At 41.1% G+C, this 21,429-nt stretch overlaps 1 protein-coding gene and 1 long non-coding RNA gene across 7 annotated transcripts in view; one reads left to right on the top strand and one right to left on the bottom strand.

Annotated features, from left to right (window-relative positions):
• DNAJC6 (DnaJ heat shock protein family (Hsp40) member C6) overlaps positions 1-15,868 on the bottom strand; it is a 49,695-nt gene extending 33,827 nt beyond the window's left edge. Inside the window, exons 1-2 of one of the 6 annotated variants that reach the window (XM_083742858.1) lie at positions 15,599-15,868; positions 4,315-4,492 (exon numbers count right to left, since the gene is read on the bottom strand). In XM_083742858.1, coding sequence (XP_083598984.1) covers positions 4,315-4,327 — 13 coding nt within the window. In that variant the 5' untranslated portion in view covers positions 4,328-4,492; positions 15,599-15,868. Of the gene's footprint in view, positions 1-4,314; positions 4,846-15,598 lie in introns of those variants that run through there. The other 5 variants (XM_083742859.1, XM_083742855.1, XM_083742854.1 and 2 more) reach the window with 5 other exon arrangements.
• LOC310846425 overlaps positions 1-21,429 on the top strand; it is a 120,737-nt gene that overhangs the window by 35,681 nt on the left and 63,627 nt on the right. The gene's annotated exons all lie outside the window — the stretch shown is intronic.

The raw sequence follows: 21,429 nt of genomic DNA, 5'->3' as shown, positions 1-21,429 counted from the left end.
AATTTTAAAATCTTCTTTGGAAGCTTAGAGCTTATAGATCTGCAGAAATACGATTCCACCACGTCAATACAGACACATACATGCAATACTCAAAAACATTATACCTTACAGATATGTTTACCCATGGGCAGAGCACAGAAGAAAAAGAGTGTCTCTTCCTTAATGCAGGGAACACCAATTAATTTGTGGTGTTCTGATTGTGGCCTCAGAACCCAAAAGCATCAGATTTCAAAGCTGCAGATTCGGTATTTGAAAACTTTGCCCCCTGTGGCTTTCCTCTTTACTGTTTACCTAATTTCAGTGGCAAATGCTCTTAATGAAAAATTAGGCCAACTTTTGCATGGTTTCTCTTAAGTTTTCTAGGATTATATTATTAACATCATTATTACGTTTATTACCTGCCTTCACCAGCAAGTCACAGGGCAGGTTACAATAATTTAAAATTCTTTATTATTTTTAAATAAATTAAATAATATTTATTTAATTTATAAAATACAAATACTGGACTACATAGAACAACAAAGTAAGGGTAAGTTACACCTCCTCTCATTTTAAATGAGTCGATTCAATAGTGTTGATTATATCTGTTTTCAGATCTGGATATTCGGTAATAAAACCTGTTAAAACAAATTATAATCACAGGAATAGGATGTCTTCTGGAAACACACTTCTCAGTTGTCAAAGGTTAGAGTAAAGATGTATGTCTCCAGCATTCACTGAAAGCTTTATAGCAGGCTTCCTCAAACTTGGCGCTCCAGATGTTTTTTGGCCTACAACTCCCATGATCCCCAGCTAGCAGGACCAGTGGTCAGGGATGATGGGAATTGTAGTCTCAAAACATCTGGAGGGCCGAGTTTGAGTAAGCTTGCTTTATAGTGAAGGTGCCAGATACATCTCTGTGAGGAGGAAATTCCAAAACTCAGAGGCTATCACAGAGCATGTCTTCTCCCAGGGTGTCACCTGTTGAGATTCTGCGGATGGTGAAACAACCAAAAGGGTATCCTCTGGCAATATTAGAATGCTACAGGAAAGGAGTAAGCCTTTCAGGTATTTTTGGCCTGAGCCATGTAGGGTTTTCAACACTAATGTGAGCACCTTGAACTAGGCCCAGAAACAAAATGGCAACTAGTGCAGCTGTTTTAAAATAGGGGTTATACAAGAGTTCTAAGGAAAACCTTAGCCAGTAATCTGGTCACTGCATTTTGAACCAGCTGAAGTTTCTGAGTTGACTTCAAGGGCACACCAACATAGAGAGCACTGCAATAATCCAATCTGAAAGTTACCAGATCAAGGTGAAACCCACAATGTGTAGCTGACAAACCAGCTGGAGCTGGAAATAGGCACTCCTGGCCACAGAGGCTACCTGGGCCTCAGGTGACTTCACTGGGTTGAGGAGTACCCCCAAGCAGCAAGCCTGATCCTTCCAGGGGATTGCAACCCTGTACAGAACATCTTCAACAAGACTTGGAACACATAACACCTTTGTCCTTTCAGGCTTCAGTTTCCAATTGTTGGCCCACATCATTGCGTTCATTCCTCAGCCACCTCTCTTGATTCAGATGGAACAGAGAGATACAAGTGCTATCCACATATTGGTAACACTTCACTCCAAAACTGCTGGTGACAGTTCCCAGGGGCTTCATATAGGTGTTAAATAGCATGGGGGACAAGTTGGAATCCTGCAGAACACCACAGGAAAACTCCAATGGTGTCGGCGGCCTTCCATAAATGCTTTCTAGAAATGACCCTGGAGGTAGGAGCGGAACCACTGAAATACAGTGCCCTCAAACACCACCTCATTGAGCTGCTCCAGAAGGATGCCATGGTTAATGGTATGAAAAGCTTCTAAGAAGCAGGATTGCAGTCCCCTCCATCTCTCTTCTAACAAATGTATCAACCACTGTGATCAAGACAGTTTAGGGCCATGAATGGGCCTGAGGCTAGACTGAAATGGATCCAGACATTCATTTTCCTCCAAGCATGTCTGAAGCTCAATTGCAACAATCCTCTCAAGCACCTTCTCCAAAAAGAGGATGTTTGCCACTGAATTCCAGGTCTAGGGAGGTTCTCTTAAAGAGTGGACACACCACCACCTACTTCAAGACAAATGGTTCCTCACCCATTCCAATGAAGCACCAATCACTTCCTGGACCCTATTAATCTCCTATGGTTAGCTTTAAGAAGCCAAGATGAGCAAGGGTCAAGAGGGTTGAACTGTACCTGGAAAGTCCAGCACAATTTATGAGTTTGCACAGATCTAATTTCTCCTTCTATTCCAAGAGAAACCGAAGCTTTACCCCTTACATCCTTCTCTGATCAGTAACAGTTAGGGAAAAAGACTCCTTACCTCTACAAGACCAAGACAAAGTTTTCTTAGATCAAAGTTATTCCATTGTGGCTGCATACTAACACTAAACACACCTGTTTGTTTAAAACGAACTGATGCATGTAAACTGGGATTCGGCCTTTTGCTAATTACCAAGTGGAGGTAACGCAAGTGGAGGTAACGCATGACTATATTAGTCTTCCCCAGCCTGGTGTCCTCCAAGTACTTTATGTCACAACTCCCATCAGGCCTAGCCAGCACAGGCTACAATTTAACATCTGCTCAGCTCATTGGGTGAAGAGGAGTAATCCTAGCAGATAGTTTTGAAAAGAAGCATTAGTTCTTCTTCCACCATTTTGAAACCTGCATGGAGTCTATTTATTTTTTTAAATAAACCATTAGTTCAGTAGTATTGTATTATAAACTGTACTCCCAAATTCAGGTCATATGGTTCATCATGTGTATTGCTCTTATATCATGTAAAGCATCTGGAATTCTACCCCCAACCCTGAGATAGTGAATAAACCAGTTCTCAAGTCCAATCCTCTTTATATCAACCAAGTTAATCACACCACATAAATTCAAGGATGGGGACTAAGTACTTGTAGACTATCATTTTCTCACTCTAACAGTTGTGCTTTGGGATTCCACTTCACTGGATATGAGATTATATTTTTAAACGGACTGGCAGCACATCACTTTGTGGAAACTGCTTATACATCAAGAAGATGTTCTCTGGAGGAAAAAGGAAGCTAGCGTCAGAAATGAAACAGAGCTATGGATAAAATTGTTAGCAAACACAGCTGGCATCAATAGTATTGAAATACCTTTTTTATATATATAAAAAAAAGGAAGGAAGGAAGGAAGGAAGGAAGGAAGGAAGGAAGGAAGGAAGGAACACACCCATCCACACATTTCAGTACATAGTTGATAATCCATCAATAACTACTCTCCACAATCCAGGCCAATCTGAACCAGGACCCCTGAAGTGCATAGCTTCTCATTACCAATCCTGTGAGCCATCTGGCTATACAATTGGAAGATTTAGCAAGGGGTGGGGGTAGTTTCCCAACTCATGCAGCATGCCAGTCTAATTCCACTGGTCATGAAGAAAACATTCCAGCAAAATTACATTCAAGCTTTCCTTCCCTTTGCTATTGTGAAGGGGCACAACTTTATTTACCTGCCAACAAAGCAGTGTTTCCTAATTTATTCTTGTGTTGTTCCCTATCAATAGATCTAGAGACAATACTAGCAGGCTTGTTAGCGTTTACAGATAACAAAAGAACTATTTTGGCCAAGCCACTCAGGATAGTTGTTTGCAGAAATAAATGAGCCATTGTTTAGTAGCCTTCCAATACAACATCAACATTTATTCCACATCTGATATTCAGTTGTATTTTACCCCCATTAAACAATGACCCAAAGCACTTTTTCCACTGTTATAATGTTTTCCTTTTAAAACTGCTCTTAAGCATGTTTACCATAAGGTAAACTGGACATGGAACCAATACTTTCTGAAAAATACATTTTCCTTCTTCCAGTGATCACCCTGAGTTTACTATGATTTCTTCACTTATGTTAATAAGGCACACCACCAGCCAAGGAAACCTAAGCCATCTTCCCTCCATCACTCTCCTGCCCACTTAGCACACATCCTGAGAACAATACACTGACCTCAGCAGTTCCTTTGCATCTCTCCTCACTCCTTTCCCCATCAATTAAGAGAAGAGAGTGACAGCTGGGATACGTTTCCTCATTAGCTGGTCTTCAAAGCTCTTTAAATTTGCAACACCGGGCTCTCTTAGGTTTCCTTGCCTCAGAAACCGGAGGATGGCCTGGACCCCGGCCAGCCTTGCCATCCTCCCAGCACCAGAGCACGCCTGGGCCTCTCAGATCTTGCTGGGAAGCAAGGTGGGGCTGTAACCAGAGCCTCCCATCACCCACAGCCTCCTTCCCCTCCCCGGCCAAGAAGTTAAAGCCGCTACCTGAGCTGTCCATGGTGCTGCAGTCGAGCGGCTGGTGCTGCTGTCGCGCTGGGCTCCGGGCTGCTGCTGCTGCCGCCACCACCGCGGGGATCACCCCTTGTTTGCTGATGCTGCCGCCGCCTCCGCCGCCGCCGGTTCGCTCCCGGCTGCCGCAGAAGTCACCGTTGCTGTCCACGAGCTGCAAAGATTCATAGCCATCATTGTTGGTCTTTTTCCGGTAGCTCCCGAGGAGGCTCATGGGCTAGTCAGGCACAGAGGGTCTCCACTGGCATAAAGGAGGAAGCGGCAGGAGGAGGAGGAGGAAGAAAGGGAATCACAAGTGCATAACCTTCCCCGAGAGGCGGAGGCAGCCACACGCCCAGAAAGGGGGCTGCAGCCCCAGCAGGGCCTTCCTGGCGAGCGAGCTGGTGGGTGTATGCGAGCGCGGTGGCAGCCTACCCGCCTCCCTCCCGCCGTCCCCGCCTCTCTGCCTGGAAGCGATTGGAGCAGCCTGGGCAAGGCACGCCTCGCCTTCCACGGACGAGAGCCGGGGCCTGGCCATTAGGGAACACATCGCTTTCCAGAGATCTGGTGCCCGGAAGCAATCCGGGAGGCGCCTTAGCCGTGCCTCCGTTGCCATTGGGCTTCTCCTCTCCGCGCACAGAGCATCGCCAGCCATGCAACTGCCAATCTCAATGGTCATGCAGGAAGGGGACGGGGTGGCTCGACAGCAGGAGCAGCCCTACTGAATCCCGACGGTGAAAGCTGCAGAGCTCCGCGTTCCACAACCCAGGAGTGTTCCTCGGTTTTAAGTCAGCCGGCAGAATTCCACAAAAGCGGAAGTTTTTCCAGCTCCCTCCCACGCCCTGTGTGTGATGCATCCGCCACTCTTGACTCCAGCACTTTCTCACGTCCCAGATCTCCCATATTTATTTATTTTTAATTGCCGCCTCTTTCCCTTGTTTTAGGAAGGGGCGAGAAAGAGAGAGAGACAGAGAGAGAGAGACTACAACCAAAGGAAGGGGAAGGGAAGCCTAGAGCTACCCTGAGTTTGTAATCAGGATAACTGGGGTGTTAATGGAAAAGCGAAGTAGATGGGGATCTGTCCAACAATAGCATCGAGGTACATGTGGGTGTTAAGACACTGGATGCTATGTTAGTTAAAAAGTAAGTCTTACTGAGTTAAACAGGGTTTTGTGACTGCACAGATTTGCAGCCTAAAAGGTGGCAATAGGTGGCCCATCTGCAGAAAGAGAAAAGCAAAAACAGCCATATCACTGGAAGGAAGTGGCTCTAACTTGCTGAAATAAGTTGAGTTCCTTTGCATGCCCTAATGTGGTCCATTAAGAAACCTTTTCTGAAAGGAAAAGATAGTGCTGCAGAAACAGGCTCTGTCTGTTAAACCTGCCACCTATGGCTTGAGCCATTTTTTCTATAGCCTTACTACAGCTCTGTTTCCAAAGGCTGCAGTCCTAACCATACCACTAGGGTGCTTCATTTTCCAAGACTGTGGAGGCCTTACTTATTCAGTTTGGGAGTAACACAGAACTACAAATAACATCAACTCAATTTAAGCAGCTATAGAGCTCAATGCAGTTGACTTACAGTTGCTAACCTCTGTGACTTTTGCAAAAACTATTGGTGGGGTGAATATATGTATATAAATCTAATAAAAATATTATAAAAAACCAAAACCTGATGTTGGGGACAGCATGAGAAGCACAGTTACAAATGGACTTCTCTACCATCACGTTGCAGCCTGGGAAACTGGAAGGTCTTACTTGCTAGATAGGTAGCAGTAGATTCAGGTAAAATGTTGAGATGATAACTGATACAACGAAGTCACTATGGGGTGAAATGTTTTGAGAGTGGTGACTAGAGGGTTTACACCATTCCCTAGAACATTAACAAAAGCTGGGTCAACATGGAGGCAGGTTAATGATGATCAGCCAGCAGAACTGTGACACACAAAAACATCAAAGAGCAACTGGTCACCATGCCCAAAGTCACTAGGTTTAGGATGACCTTAATGATTCATCTGTTATTATAGCAAATCAAAAGAAGAGCAGTTATTTGAAGAAAAGAAAGAGTTGTTGGACTCCAAATTGCCTGGGAGCTGTACCCTGTCATTGAGAAGCTTTTACTCTTCCTTTGACCCACAAAAATCCCAGAGCCTAAGCCTGGCCATAATTATTCTATGATGTAAGAAAGCAACACATATCTTTTTTCAGCCAACATAGAAAAACAATCATAGGCAATATATATTTTATGAAATAGAGTGTCAGAAGTTTTTTTGCGTTCTCATGCTAATATTGTCCTAGCTTCATTAACCCAGATAGAGGCTAGGTTCTCCTCTCATTGGGTACAGTGATACAGAAGGACTATAGAACAAGGGTAGAGTGGCAGTGAAATTGAGTGATTTCAGTGCAAATTCATTAGAATCCCAATTAATCCTTTCTGGGCTCCTGAACAAATCCTGTCAGCCAGGCTATAGCACACAAGTACAATGAAGATGATTAGCTTATTAGAATGGATTAACATTTACAGATTGATCGTATCATACAAAAAGATGCTCCTCCGTTGCTCCTCCGCATAAGTTTGTTTATAAAATTGTGTTTCTAAACGCTATATAAGTTGCTGAACCTGTATAATATTCATACATATTGTTAGAATAGTCTATAGCAAACGCAAAAAAGGGTTTCGAAATGGACGATATTCTTACCAATATCTACACATTTCAGAGATCTATACAGTGGTCTGTGAACATGGAAAAAGCTTTCTGCTATGTCCCAGCTTCAATCCATGCACATTCTTCAGCACAAGATGCTGCTGCACTTTCATCTATGTGCAGAATGCTAAATGTTTGCAAGAGAATGCAACCAAGAACTACTGAGATAATTTGGATAAATGTAATGCTTTCTTTTATGCCTGCAGCTCACCAAAGTGCATCAAGATGTGTATTCATTACTAGTGCTTATATTCATTACTAGGACTTCCACTCAGTGGCCTGTTATTGATTGCATTTAGACCTCTATAAATTAAATCTGTGTATATTGTTATGCTCTCTCTGCTTGTCTGAACTGTGACAAGCTCCAGAGGTTTGTGTTTGCCTTTCAAATGAAGGATTACTGGAGGTTTATTGGATTTTGTAATATTTGCATTTATTTACAAATACACAGGTGAACTTAAAATATTCCAACTGACAGCCAAAGTCCACTGCTGCCACATTGGATCTCCAGAAAGAGGTAGCTGGCACCCCCAAAACACTGTTATGTAAAATGAAATTTGTTTGTTGCCACCTAGATTAGGAGTGCATAACTGGATCTGGCTGGTGAGCTAGAACCTTCCTACCCTTGTGGGACCACCTATCTGTCAATCACCTGACATTATTATGATGTCAGGTAACAAGTTTAAAGGGGCTGGCTCTGTGCACCAATCAGCTGATTAGTGAGCAGAGATATCCCTTCTGAAGTCCACTCATAAGCACTTTGTATTGAAACCACCCCATCCCAATGGGTAATGCAATCAAGCCCAGTGGGCTTCCCATCAATGGCAGTTGAGAAGCATACCTTCTGAAACATACAGCTGATGGAAGTCCCAAGCCACCTCCTTTTGCTGTCCAGCAAACTATTTATTCAGTCCCTCAAAAATGTCAAGACTTTCTTTACAAACTCTTCCTCTAACATTACTGGCATCCTGTTTAGTTTTGCTTGCCTTGTGCTTTTCTTCATTGACTCACCAAATAAAGCAGCCTTTCCCTTTTTATTGATTATTCTCCCAAGGCTTTCATTTCAGCAGTAGTTATCAAGCAATTTCAGTCTGTATGTCATTCTCTTGTTCCTTTCCTCATCCAAGAGAATGAATTTGATTTCATAAAGAATGTATGAAGTGGGAGGGCAGGTGGAAAGAGGGTGGGAGGCAATCAATGAATTCTTCCACAATTATTCAATGGAACAATGTCTGTTTCACTGTTGAATTGTCAAGGTGTTTGAGAAGTGGCAGACCTTTCATAGAAATGAATGAAAGGCATTAAACTTTCCAAGAGCAGTTGCCACAAAGTGTTGCTTTACAGAGGGTTTCCAGTGCCCAAATGTTTTTAAGCAACTTTTAAAGTGAGTCAGGGTCAATATGGCTGCTTACCCCTATGCACTGTGGCTTTTGATGAGAAGAAATAGATATGAAAAGACAGCACCAACATAGTTTAAAAAGATGGGTGGGAACATTAACAAAGCTAAACATTTCCCCCACTCCATCAGTAAGCAAACCACTCTTTTTAGAACACTTTGAGGAGCTGGATATGAAGAAGCAGCTCCTAGACTAACCACTTGCTCATGAGGAGTACAACCAGTAATCAGCCATGATGGGCTACAGGTGGATAAGGCTGGTGCTGACAATACAGGCTGCAAGCCTCCAGACATCTACTGATAATATATAAGCCTCAAGAGGGAGTCAGAAGGAAGAGTGAAAGCTTCTAAATGGGTTGTTTAGTGAGCAGTCATGCTTATATGTTTCTGAAGAAGCTACATGACATTGCAAGCGCTTGGCTGTTCTTTTGTGCTTTCCACTGCATTTCCCCTCTCACTTTTCCATACCCACCAACATTTCTCCGATAAAAAATAGGGACATCCTATTTGATAATAATAATAATAATAATAATAATAATAATAATAATAATAATAATAATATTTATACCGTGCCCAACTAACTGGGTTGCCCCAGCCACTCTGGGCAGCTTCCAACCTATAACAAAGCATAACAAAAACATTAAATGTTTTTTAAAAACCTTCTCTATACAGGGTAGCCTTCAGGTGTATTCTAAAGCTTGTATTGTTACTTATCTCCTTGGCTCGGGGGTCACATAGTGGCAAAAAGAAACACAATATGAAGATTGAAGCAGTATGGTGATCAAAGGAAAGGAGCAAAGCTTTTAGGGGGAAAATGGGGTCCCAAGTGCTCCAGCCATTTTTTCCACTCTTCCCCCACCCCAACCCCCAGGACTTTCTTTCTCCAGTCTGCTAACACACAAAAATGGGGAGGAGGCCTTTCCCTGACCATACATGAGAGATGTGTGTTTTAACTAGCTATCCAAATGCCCATTGGACAAATAACTTTTAATTTGGACTGAGAGAGCTTGAGATCATTTTTACTAGCACGCTCGCTCTTTCTTTTCTTAGATATTTCTAGTATTGCAGAATAGAGTCAGTTTATTTGCAATCAATGGATAATGCACTGGGGTGGGGATCCTGGCCTTGGGGCATACAGAGTATACGGGAGACCCTAAAGGGGGGAAGGAGAGACAGAGAGAAAGACCCCCTCAAGGAGCTTTTCCCGCCTGCTCATGGGCAGCTTACTGGGCACCGACATGCCACATGCCCAACATCTCGGACAGGTCTAGGTAGCAGCCTTGGATCCATCGGTGGATGATGAGCCCAGGCTAGCACCATAGAGAAAAGGTAAAGAGTAATCCTCGTGCGCACACTTCCTGGCTCTGCTGGCAGAGAAAGTCTTTGTACCGAGAACAGGCGTGTCTGTAGAGATAGGAAAAAGTAAAGAGTGATACTCGCGCGCACACTTCCTGGCTCTGTTTGCAAAAAAAAAATTTTTTTTTTGCGCCGATAGCCGCCACCAGCTCTGGCAGGGAAAGCGAGACATTCACGGATCCAGTCAGAATTCGGAATGGGATTCTGTAATCCGTGATGTCCCGCTAAAATAGGGACACTTGGAGGATCTGATCTATTCTGCTGTGAAGACAGATGAAAATAATTCATTCAGCAATCCTTATCTTCCTTCAGCACGCCTTTAACTCCCATATCACTTCTTCCCTATACTACTCCTTCTCCTACTGCTAATATATTTAAATATTTTGTTGGCAGTGATTGTCTTTATGTTTTTAGCAATGTGCTCCAAAAATATTATGTAATTTTAGCATCCCTTATTGTCTGCTTGCATTTCTTTTGCCAAATTTCTGTTCCTTTCTGTTCTCGGATGGACAAAACTTCCATTTTTAGGAAACCTTATTCTCTGCCTGTATACTGGCATATTCTTGGCCTTGGTGATACCTTTTCTGATCTGCAGTATGCATGGCAGTTCTAATTTTGTGTTTTTAAACAACTTCCAAGCATTTCAGGGAGATTTGACCCCCTTGGCTTTGCCTGTTAACTTCCTTTTTACCAATCTCTTCATTTGGGGTGGTTTCCTCTTTTGAAATAGATGTGACCTTATTGAGTTTTCTTAGCGATTTGCATGTATATTTAACATAATAGCTTTATGGCCACTGCTCTCAATTGGTTTGACAACACTTACATCTCATTACAGTGGTACCTCGGGTTAAGTACTTAATTCGTTCCGGAGGTCCGTTCTTAACCTGAAACTGTTCTTAACCTGAAGCACCACTTTAGCTATTGGGGCCTCCCACTGCCGCCGTGCCGCCGGAGCATGATTTCTGTTCTCATCCCAAAGCAAAGTTCTTAACCCGAGGTACTATTTCTGGGTTGGCGGAGTCTGTAACCTGAAGCGTATGTAACCTGAGGTACCACTGTATATCAATGCTGTCCTCTGAGACCAAGCACACCCGTTTGCCTATTTTGGCTCAGTAAAGAAAGGAGTTCAGAACACTCCTTCCACAGCACCCTGCCTTTTACCACCCAAAATATTAATCTTCTAGCTAGATTTACTTTCAAACTGGAGCCTGGCTGATGAAAATGTGATATTGGAGGAATGACTTGTTAGAAGTAAGCCTTGCAGTAGTGGTGGCGATGGGAGGGTGGGCAAGATTCCATAGTCCTGAAACATGCATTTTAGAATTGGGCGCACACAAATGATTGTGGTGGACCCACACTACCATTAGTTTGTCCTTATGAATAATATTTGAAATGATTATTAGTATTCTTTTTAGCATGGCCTACCATGTCCTAAGATCTGTCCGTGAGTGGTGTGGGGTTCACTGCAGTTTGTGCTTCTCCCGCTTTATTCAGATAATGTTGAGAAGATCTGGGCCACATAAGTGGTGCTCATAATAAAAACCAGTGTGGTATAGTGGCTGGAGTGCTAACCTAGAACCTTGGAGACTAGAGTTCAAATCCCCAATCAGCCATGAAGCTCACTGGGCGACCTTGGGCCAGTCACTCAGCTTAACCTACCTCATAGGGTTATTGTTTTGTTTTTTGTTTTGTTTTTAAAGGGTCAAGTAGCAGGTGTTGAGGAAAAGTCTGTATCTGAGAGCATGGAGAACTGTTTCCAGTTAGGGTAAACAGATATTTGATTAGATGTGAGATGCCAGAGAATACAAGATTTTGCTGCAAAACCAGTCATCAGACTAGTGCAAACAGGCCACAGACCTGCAGTTTAGTTCTTTAGATCTACGACTCTTTCTGAGGGTTGGTTCAACCATTGTACTTAGGAGGTTAACTGAGGGCTTGCTATTTGTTTGTTTGTTTGTTTGTTTGTTTGTTTGTTTCTGTAACAGTGCAAAGCTGCTTGGAGCAGCTTTAAGGCATCGTGCCTTAAGTAAAAACACTTTGAAAATTCTGCAGGAAGTGTGTAACTGTATGTACAAATGGGCAATGTATGTATGGAAAGTGGCATATACATAGTACTGGTATGTGCCTTATGCCACTTGTGGGGCATAATAACTGGGTACATGGTATCCTGTGCCATTCTGAAATAGCCATCAGTACATGGGATCAGTCATCTTGTTGTTCATAAAATGCACTTTGTACATACCATTACATGGGAAGTGGCATGCAGTAGCTTTCTGTACTATTTTTATAGTGTTTAAAGTACACGGTAGAGGTGCAATGGGATGAAATAAGTGTTGAAATAAGTGTTAAAATAAGAAAAAACAACACAAAGGAGAGAGTAGGCCTTGGTTTACCTCATAAGTACTCTGCATGTGTATGTGTTCTGTGAATGTTTTAAATACCTTTTTGAAGGATTTCTCCAGAGTTAACCTTTAAAAATCCACACAAGGATGGGGTAGGACGTACTTTAAAATGTCCATGTGTAGTACTAGGATAAGTGCAACTGTCGCCGCATCTGCACTATACATTTAAAGGAGTGTCATACCACTTTAAGCAGTTGTGTCTTCCTTCAAAGGATCCTGGGAAGTCTAGTTAGCTAAGGACGCTGAGTGTTCTTAGGAGATCCTTATTCCCCTCAAAGATTGTTAAACCACTCTGGAAATTGTTGCTGTGTGAGGCAACTAGGAGCAATGACATAGCTGTCAACTTTTCCCTTTTCTTGCGAGGAATCCTATTCTGAATAAGGGAATTTCCCTTAAAAAAAAGGGAAAGTTGACAGTTATGAGCAATGATTTTAAAACTATAAAAAATTAAAATGATCTGTAGTAAAACACTGTGTAAAACACAATATAAAATAGCAGTCAACAATTAACAGAAGCTGCCCCATCAAAATACTAAATACTAAAACTTTTTTTTGACAGTGACAGTTTCTATTATTTGGCTGCGCTAAAGAATTACAGAACTATGCTCAACTTGTAGAAAATGCAATGTAGCTTCAGGCACTGACAATGTAGTCCTATGCATGTTTACTCAGAAGTAAGTCCTGCTATGTTCAGTCGAGCTCAGAGTCCTGAGTAAGTATACTCTGCAGCCTGAGCTAGGATCTTCTATGTAGCCAGTCCAATTACTGGTTAACAAAGCACATCATGCATCTTGCACTGTGTGGCCAAAGTGCAGCAATAATAATTAAAAAGAGCACCAAGTCAGAGGTATCTTTAAAACAAGGGATGAGTTTACGTAATGCAGCCAGATGGCTTGAGAATGTGAGTCATAGAATCCAGGGAAAGTGCCCCTTTGACACTAACAAGCCAAATGAGTCATATTCTGAGATGGGAGAGAAACTTGACTCAGATCACATTTAAAGGCAAATCTAATGAATTTGTGAAACAAAATAGCCATGGTTCAAAAATTCGCACTTCTCAGAGTTTTGCAATGTACTTGTTTGCCAAGTGATGTGTAAAAAATTTTTTCCATATACTGAGGACAAGTGTGCATAAAATGCATATATTAGTAAAAAAATGAACATTTTTTTTAATTGGGGGAAATAGCTTTGCAACAATCTGTATTGGGCAAAATGGAAAACAGTACAAAGTGCGTATTAGGGGGGCTTAAAAAAACACTTGCAAACTATTGAGAACTGAAGTTTGGAAAACTGAAAGAAATAAAAAAAATGACAAATTTGTCTATCCCTAGTCATGTACCAATGAGGAGACTGGCCCTAATCACTTTGATCTATAGTCAGGAATGTTTTCTTTGTATCCCTAAATAATCTCACAGGGCACATGTTTATACATTCAGCAGAATTAAGTTAAAAAGATTTCCTGGGCTGTACAACAATAGGAGCAGGAGCATATTATATATTTCCCTTCATGTATAAAGCTAGCATGTAAGGGAGAATTAAGTCTCGAAACCTAGGAGCGTTCACCCTGGTACACCATTTTTCTGTATGTGCTGGGCAGCTTTATTTCTTAGTATAGGGGCTTTTGAAAGTGCACGTCCTCTGGCAGTGTGAAGTAGTACAGTCCCAGAAAAGCTTTACTGTTTGATTCAGCTAAAGGTACCAACTATTCTTCACCTTTTAATCCAAATGCTAATGTAATATTATGCAATATGCAATTCTCGTACAAAGGTATTTACACCTTGAAAGTAGAAGGTGAAGAAGTGAATATATACTGCAGCTTCTATATAATTCAATTGATAAGATGGTTTAATGTGTGCACATATGACTGGCTTACTATTTATTCAAAATAGTCTCTACAGATCTCCTTCATACGATTACCTCTTCTGTAATATATAATATCCTAGTCTATAGATTTTATGCTGCATGGGAAAATCCATGATGTTGTTTTTAACATGCCTGACTCTGCAACAACTCTAACTCCACTCTGAGTGGGAAACAGTGTATATAGACTTGAGGCCTAGGCTTTCTTTCCTACTCTGAGGATTAATCTGCAGCTGGGTAAAAGCCGTATGCAGAACAGATTAGGTCAGTCAGCAATTAAATGAGAGTGCTTATACTACCGTTGGCATGCAGTAAAAAAAAACCAAACACACACAACCATGAGTTTCAAGGGCAAAATAACCACCATGGTTTCTCCTTAAAGGTTAAAGAATTTGATAAATGCTGCACATATGAGCTTTGGGTTTCTTGGATCAGAAGGAAACAGATGCTGTCACAGCTGGCTAAATATAGTGCACCCCTGCATTGTCTTCAGGCTGCTATTGGTAGCATCTAAATTACATGAGCCGATAGAAAGAGGCTGTACCTCTCAGATGAAGCTGCGACTGAAATAAACAGCTCTTTCCTTCAAGGAGCATTGGAAGATGGAGGCCTCATCCCAAATTCGGCATCTGAATCTATACTGTTCACATTGATTTTTGCTAAATTGAAAGGACATTTGTATATAAATCAGAAACATGATAGGAAAGGCCAAACACTTCAGTGCAAAATTGTGGAATAAACCTACCTATAGCATCGAATAGTGGCAGTAATGTCACATCACTGTCTCAGCAACATTGTGACAAGCACATAGTTCAACCAATCTCCCTTCACTCCTTTGGGCAGCCTTAGTTTTGATAATTCAGCTTTCAAAGCAGAAATAATGTGACATAAATGTGAGGTGATTTGTAATGTAGATTTAAAAGTATTTTCCCCTAAAGGAGAAAATTATGTTCAGTTTTGCAATATCACTCTGATACAATTATGAAGGTCAAGTATCCTCAAATACTGGATACTTTTCATACACACACTGAAAGGAAGTAGAGGTCTGTTTATTTACTGTAGACCACAAGCTTCCATCAATATTTTAATGGGGAGACATCCCATTTCTTTTTGCTATTATCAATATTATCAGATAACATAACATCAAACATTAGGACTGCAATCCTGTATACAATGACCTGGGAATCAGTCCCATTGAGCTCAGTAAGGCTTGCTTCTGAGTAGACATGACTAGGGTTGCACTGTAAATATATACATTGGTATTTGAATAAAGCCTTGGTAATACAGTCATACTGTAAGACATACTGCATTCACAGCTATGAACTAACGAATTTGGCATCCTAATTTGTGCTTCAAATAAGAAGGAGATTTCATACAAAGTCTATCCCTTAGCATATTATATAACTGCATTTATTTTTAAACATGGCTTGTTTGCATTCAAGATGCATGATGCAGTTTTAAAATGGTTACTCAGCAGAATAGACTGTAAATAGTACCACATAAATGACTCAAGCATCATATGTTTATAACACTGTACATGTTTCTAGTTATAGGTTTTCCTTACCTTTATTTTCAGATTCTTTCATCCTCCCTTCCCTCTCCTTGCTGCAGCTCAGCAGGAAAAAAAAAAACCTCAGCTGATTTCTGAAACGCTGACTTTTGATTTGTCATTCACAGCCAGTCATAGGTCACGAAGGCTACGTTTCTCAGTCCGAGGCAGTGATGTGGTGATAATTTGTATGAAAACGGTGTATAATGCTGGGTTATAGTTCGGATTATACAAAATCAGAGGAAGGGTGAGGATGCAAGAAGACATAGCATATTTTATAAAATCTGGCATGGAACAGAGGATCTGGAGTCAAAATGTTTTTCCTCATTTCATTTCTACAGGCAATGTTTGTTCATTATTTTTTTTTTTAAAGATCCAGATCTTTCTGTTACTTTTTTCCAACAAGAAACAGGATGAAGGAAAAACAGCTAAAAGGTGTTCTTTGTGAAGTTAATGTTCACAATTCACATGTTATGCTAGATTCTAGCATGAAACCTAGAATCTGTGCGGTTTAGAAAACGGGATAGTTAATTTCCACATTTAGCTATTTTTGTCTTGAGAATTCATTCCAGAGTTTATCAGAATGCAGTTTCCTCCTTGTAATAAATACCCAAATTATATATCAAAAAAATGAAATAAACATATATAAAGTATACTGAGAGGAGAATAAATTATACTGACCTGTGTCATATAAATCTGTAAGTGGCTTTGATATTTTATAGACTGCAAAGTATGAGATTGTTTATAAAATTCCATTCTTCCTGCCATGGTATAACCTTACTAAAAAAAACAAAAACATGCCTGCACCTAACTGTTTTTTTCCATGGGGCAATTTCTTCTGGACCTCTGTTTTAGAACCAGCTCCAACTTAGCATTGGTTGGTCTGCAGCTATTAACAAAAATAATGATGGACAGGCACCATTTTTCACTGTGAAAAAAGTGAGTTCACTCTGTTTTCTTCATTGCAGCTGCTTCTCTCTCATAGGGCAATCCTATATGTGTGTACTCAGAAATAAGACCTAGTAGGTTATTCCCATTTAAGTGTATGTTTATAAATGCAGCCCTATTGTCTGATAAATTATTCTGGACTGGTGAAATTAACTGGACCAGATAAAATCATAGAACTGTACACTTGGAAGGGACCACAAGGATCATCTAGTCCAACTCCCGGCAATGTAGGAATCTCAACACATGGTATCCCATCCAATTTGAAACCATGTTGGACCCTGCTTAGCTTTGCAAGTGTGCTTGCAATTTTATTGTTACACCAAGCTTCTGGTCTAGTCAATTTGTAGTTGAGGTTTAGCAACTTTTCCTCTTTTTAAAGGGCTTGCTATATCTTGTTTTACACCTATTCTTTCACATACAGAAGTCTTTTAAAACAGTCTCAAAGTTGTGCCAGATACAGAAATTAGGATTTAAGTGTTGTATATACCCAACCCATAAATCAAATATACTCAGACCTTCAGCTAGCTAGATGCTGGGGTCGAGTTGGAGGACTCTTAGTGAACAGTCCTGGAGAGGAATATTCAAGGCCTTGGAGCTTTTCTGTTGGGTGGGGAACTGCCTCTCAAATCTTGTTCTAAGTGCAATTGTCCCATTTAGACTTTTCTTTTTCTCCCTGCATTCTGCTCAAGTACTCTGTGTTTGCTTCTCCTCTTGACCACCTAGCATTTTCAGGAATACATCACAAGCAGCCTGCCACAGCATGCATATTCCTGCAATATATAGCATGCTGTTACATGCCAGAGATACTATCAAATAGCTGCCAGTCATAGTCACACTAAAATGTAAACATGCCTATATATTTTTAAGCTACATTTATATCCCACCTTTCTTATAAGGACCTCAAGGCAGCATATGTTGTTGTTCTCAGGTGAGTGTTGTGGATTTGAATTCCAGTTTTTCCCCAGCCTTAGTCCAGTAACTATTACACCACACTGGTTCTCACTAGCTTAGATCACATTAATGTGGACTAGTGTCAGTCTTTACCATTCAGAGATTTTAGTGCTACAAAAATCCAGACCTTGCTGCAAAACCATGCCAAATTGGGCAGGATTCAACTAAGTTGTTGCATGTGTGGAACAAGGTCTACTCATGCAATGGATTTTCAAAAAGAAACGGGATAATAAATAGCAACCCATCACAAAGGTTAAAATGGATTTGTTTTGAGCTGTTGGGTTTGTTTGTTTGTTTTGAGCTGTTTGAGAGCCAGTGTGGTGTACTGGTTAAGAGCGGTGGACTCGTAATCTGGTGAACGGGGTTCGATTCCCCGCTCCTCCACATGCAGCTGCTGGGTAACCTTGGGCTAGCCACACTTCTCTGAAGTCTCTCAGCCCCACTCACCTCACAGAGTATTTGTTGTGGAGCAGGAAGGGAAAAAGAAGTAGTTAGCCGCTTTGAGACTCCTTAGGGTAGTGATAAAGTGGGATATAAAATCCAAACTCTTCTTCTTCTCTTCTTCTGTGACAGGTTTACTTGCCCACATCAAAATCCTGCCCCTTTAATAATAATAATAAAAGACCAAAAGACTTGCATTAAAGGCACCTGCACCTGTAGAGATTGTACTACTCTTCTGTTCTTCTGGGAGGAAAGGCAAATATTCTGTTGGTCTGAGAAAAGTTTTTTAAAACCCACAAGGGAAATGTAGGATGACATGCAATAGATGATAGCATTGTGTGGATGCCCCATAAAAAGTGAATAAGTTAAGCATAACATTAAATATCCCATATACTATATAATCATTAATATACATGATATGTTTCAGAGCACAAGAGGACAGATCCCTCCCTGAGGAGCTTATACAGGAAAAATGTAAAATCATTGCATATTTTACACAGGTCTACACTCATTATAAAAAATGTATGACTAGTAACACAGATGTCATGTGTTGCTGTCCCAACCAAGCTTACAAATAACTGACTTTGTGAATCACATGTTGCAATTTTTTTTGAAAGACAAAGACCAATGTAATATAATGTTGATATAGACCTTGGCTTCCCCTGCTGAGCCATAAGAAAAAGAAAATGGGTTGTAAATTTTTAGACATAATTTATTCATGGTCATTAAATTAAATGAGTCTACTCAGAGTAGGAAAAATGTTGGATGCAATCCAATAGGTTTGTTCTTATGACAGGTGATCTACTGATAGATATTTTATGTTGGATTGGCATGGATTTCTGTCCTCTAATCATTTAGTGACAACACTAATTTGTCCTGGCTGACCTTCTTTCTGTTGACTACTTATCTTTCCATCTCAGTGTTCTTCACTTGTAAAATAAGAGTAATAGTTGGTTTCCTTTGACTAGGTCTTTTTGCAGCTCAGTTGGCCTGTTGTAGAGCTTTGTGTTAGCATCCCTGATCTGTATTAAAAACTCAGGTGAATATTTGTCCTTGAACTTGCAGCTTATCCCAGGGAATGTGTTATGGGATGCACAAGATTATCGACTCCACCCAAGCCCCAACTCTGTATGCAGATTTTGCATCCAACTCTGTATGCAGATTCTTCTCGCACTGCTTTGGACCTTACTTCAGTTGGTGAATGTGGGGTTATAGTAAAACACAGTCCATTCCACAAGCCTGAAGTCCACCCCTATGCAAGGGGTGCTTGCTACTTAATTACCCTACAAGAAAACTGGATGGGATGATGCATCTGTGGCCCAGATTTTATTGATCTTTATCTCACTCATTTTCATCAAGGAGGCATAGATGTCCCTCTCATATTCTAACAAGGCAGTGAGAGTCTGGGTTAAGTCTATGTGTCTAACCTAGATCAATCCATGATTTGGAGAGGATTTGAGCTGAAGTCTCCTTAGTTAGTCTAACACTATCCCCTGCAGCATATTGGCTCTTGGCTCTGTAAGAGACATATATTGGGTTACTCTGAAGTCAGAGGGAATTTTAATAAAACATGTTGGAGGCTACATGTCGGAGTAAATGCCTCTATGGATCTCATGCGAAAGGCAATGCATATAGGCTACATTATCAGAGCTTTTTGGACACAGAACAATACGATAGAAGGGTAGAATGGCCATCTAGCATGCAAAGTTAGTTCCCTTTAATACACATATTATTATGCTGTGGGGCCTCCTAAATAGAGCCTGATCTTTGTGGAAGTGGGTTTGTCCAACAAGAGATTCAAATCAGTTTTAATTGCCAAGCCTGAGTTTCCTGGGGGCATGATTGAATCCCACCTGAAAATAGTGAGTCTAGAAGCAGACCCAGTGTAACAGAGTTCTTCATTCTAAATGTCTAAGCCCACAAACAAAATCCGATTTATGTAATAGCTCTGCAGAAATGTCTTTCCTCTAATCTATCACTTAGAACAAATATAATCCTCTTGTTAAATGCGGGTTTCCAGCACTTTATTTTTATTCCAGTTTTCCTCATAGTTGCATCCATGACTGTAATGTATATTTAAACAGAGCAAAAAAAAAATCAGCTAATTTAAGCTGTGCTGTTGGGCACATGATTTAGGACACAGGGCAGAATCCAACACTGCAAGAGTGCAACAGAATGCTTTCCTCTCCTCTCAGCAAAGGGTCCGCCCTCCACCTCCTGGAGCAGATTTTCAGGGTATGTAGGAGCTACAGAAGAGAACAGTGGAAGGTGAAGTCTGTTGCAAGAGAAGTCAGTTCCACTTATGCATGAACCAATTTTGATTCAACCAGCAATAAATAGTGGTCAAAGCTTAGCATTTTGCATAGGACTGGGAAGGAGGAGATTGGACATTAATTCAATCCAGAGGGAAGGGAGAGGATTGTCCTACTCAGATTTCTAGCAACAATTGCCACCTCCAATGGCTTATCGTGTAGGGCATGGAGAAGCAAGCAGGAAATGCAAGACCCAGCACTGGAACTGGGGTAATTTCTCCGCTCATCTTACCTTAGAGGTAGAGCCCATGATTTGCATGCAAATCAGTCCAGGCTTCAGGCCCTTGCATCTCCAGTGAGGATTAGAGAAAGCTTTTGACTGAAATGCTAAAGAGGTGGTGGTGAACATAGACACTAGGGTGAACAAATGGCAGATTGGGATCTACTGGTAGAACTGTGGGTGATTTGCAGTAGATAGCAAGAGTTCAATTCCCAACTGTTTAATAACAGCAAGAGCAAAACCATTCCACCTAAATAAGGCTGCTGAAATGAAGAAAGCTAACCAGAAGTGGTCTTGATATGAAAGGACTAAGAGCTCAGTTCAGTTCTGGGACTGAAAACAAATTTCTAAGCCCAGAATATGCTCAGGGGTGGCCTGCTGGTTAATTCTAATGGTGTGCTGATTGCATGTGGCTCTGGGTTGGTTCATCTTCGAATTCTAGTCAAAAACAAAGATTTCACAAGCTTGAAAATCACCTCTTTGTGCTCCAAACTCTGTAAATTCACAGTCCGTCCCTGCCTCACTGCTTTCTCTCACTCAAACACTCAAAGTGCAGATTACCTCATTAGCTCTTTTAAGTAATTTATGGTGCTATACACCACATGGGGGGGGGATGTAAGCTACATGTTTGTTTTTAACATATGCATAGTCAATCAATTGCTTATGAAGATGCTAGACTTGCATACAATGAAGTCTCCTTCTGGGTGAAATGAGATGAAGCCAACAAAGAATAGCAAGCCTGGTGCTGCAAGCCCCCTCCTCCACCCTCTAGAGCAGTTGTAGGGAACTTTTGGCCCTCCAATTGTTGTTGAACTACAACTCCAATCATCCCTGCCCATTGGCCATGCTTACTGGGGCTGCTTATCATGTGTGTGTGGAAATGGGACATCACATCACATTATGTTACTGCATACCACAGGAAAAACAGAAGTATGAACTCAACTCAGGATTGCTATTTTTGGCAGAAGTCCTGT

The sequence above is a fragment of the Podarcis gaigeae genome (genome assembly GCF_964106915.1).
Source record: "Podarcis gaigeae genome assembly, chromosome: 6".
Taxonomy (NCBI): domain Eukaryota; kingdom Metazoa; phylum Chordata; class Lepidosauria; order Squamata; family Lacertidae; genus Podarcis; species Podarcis gaigeae.
The sequence above is the reverse complement of the archived record's forward strand: the minus strand, read 5'-3'. Positions and strand labels throughout refer to the sequence as shown.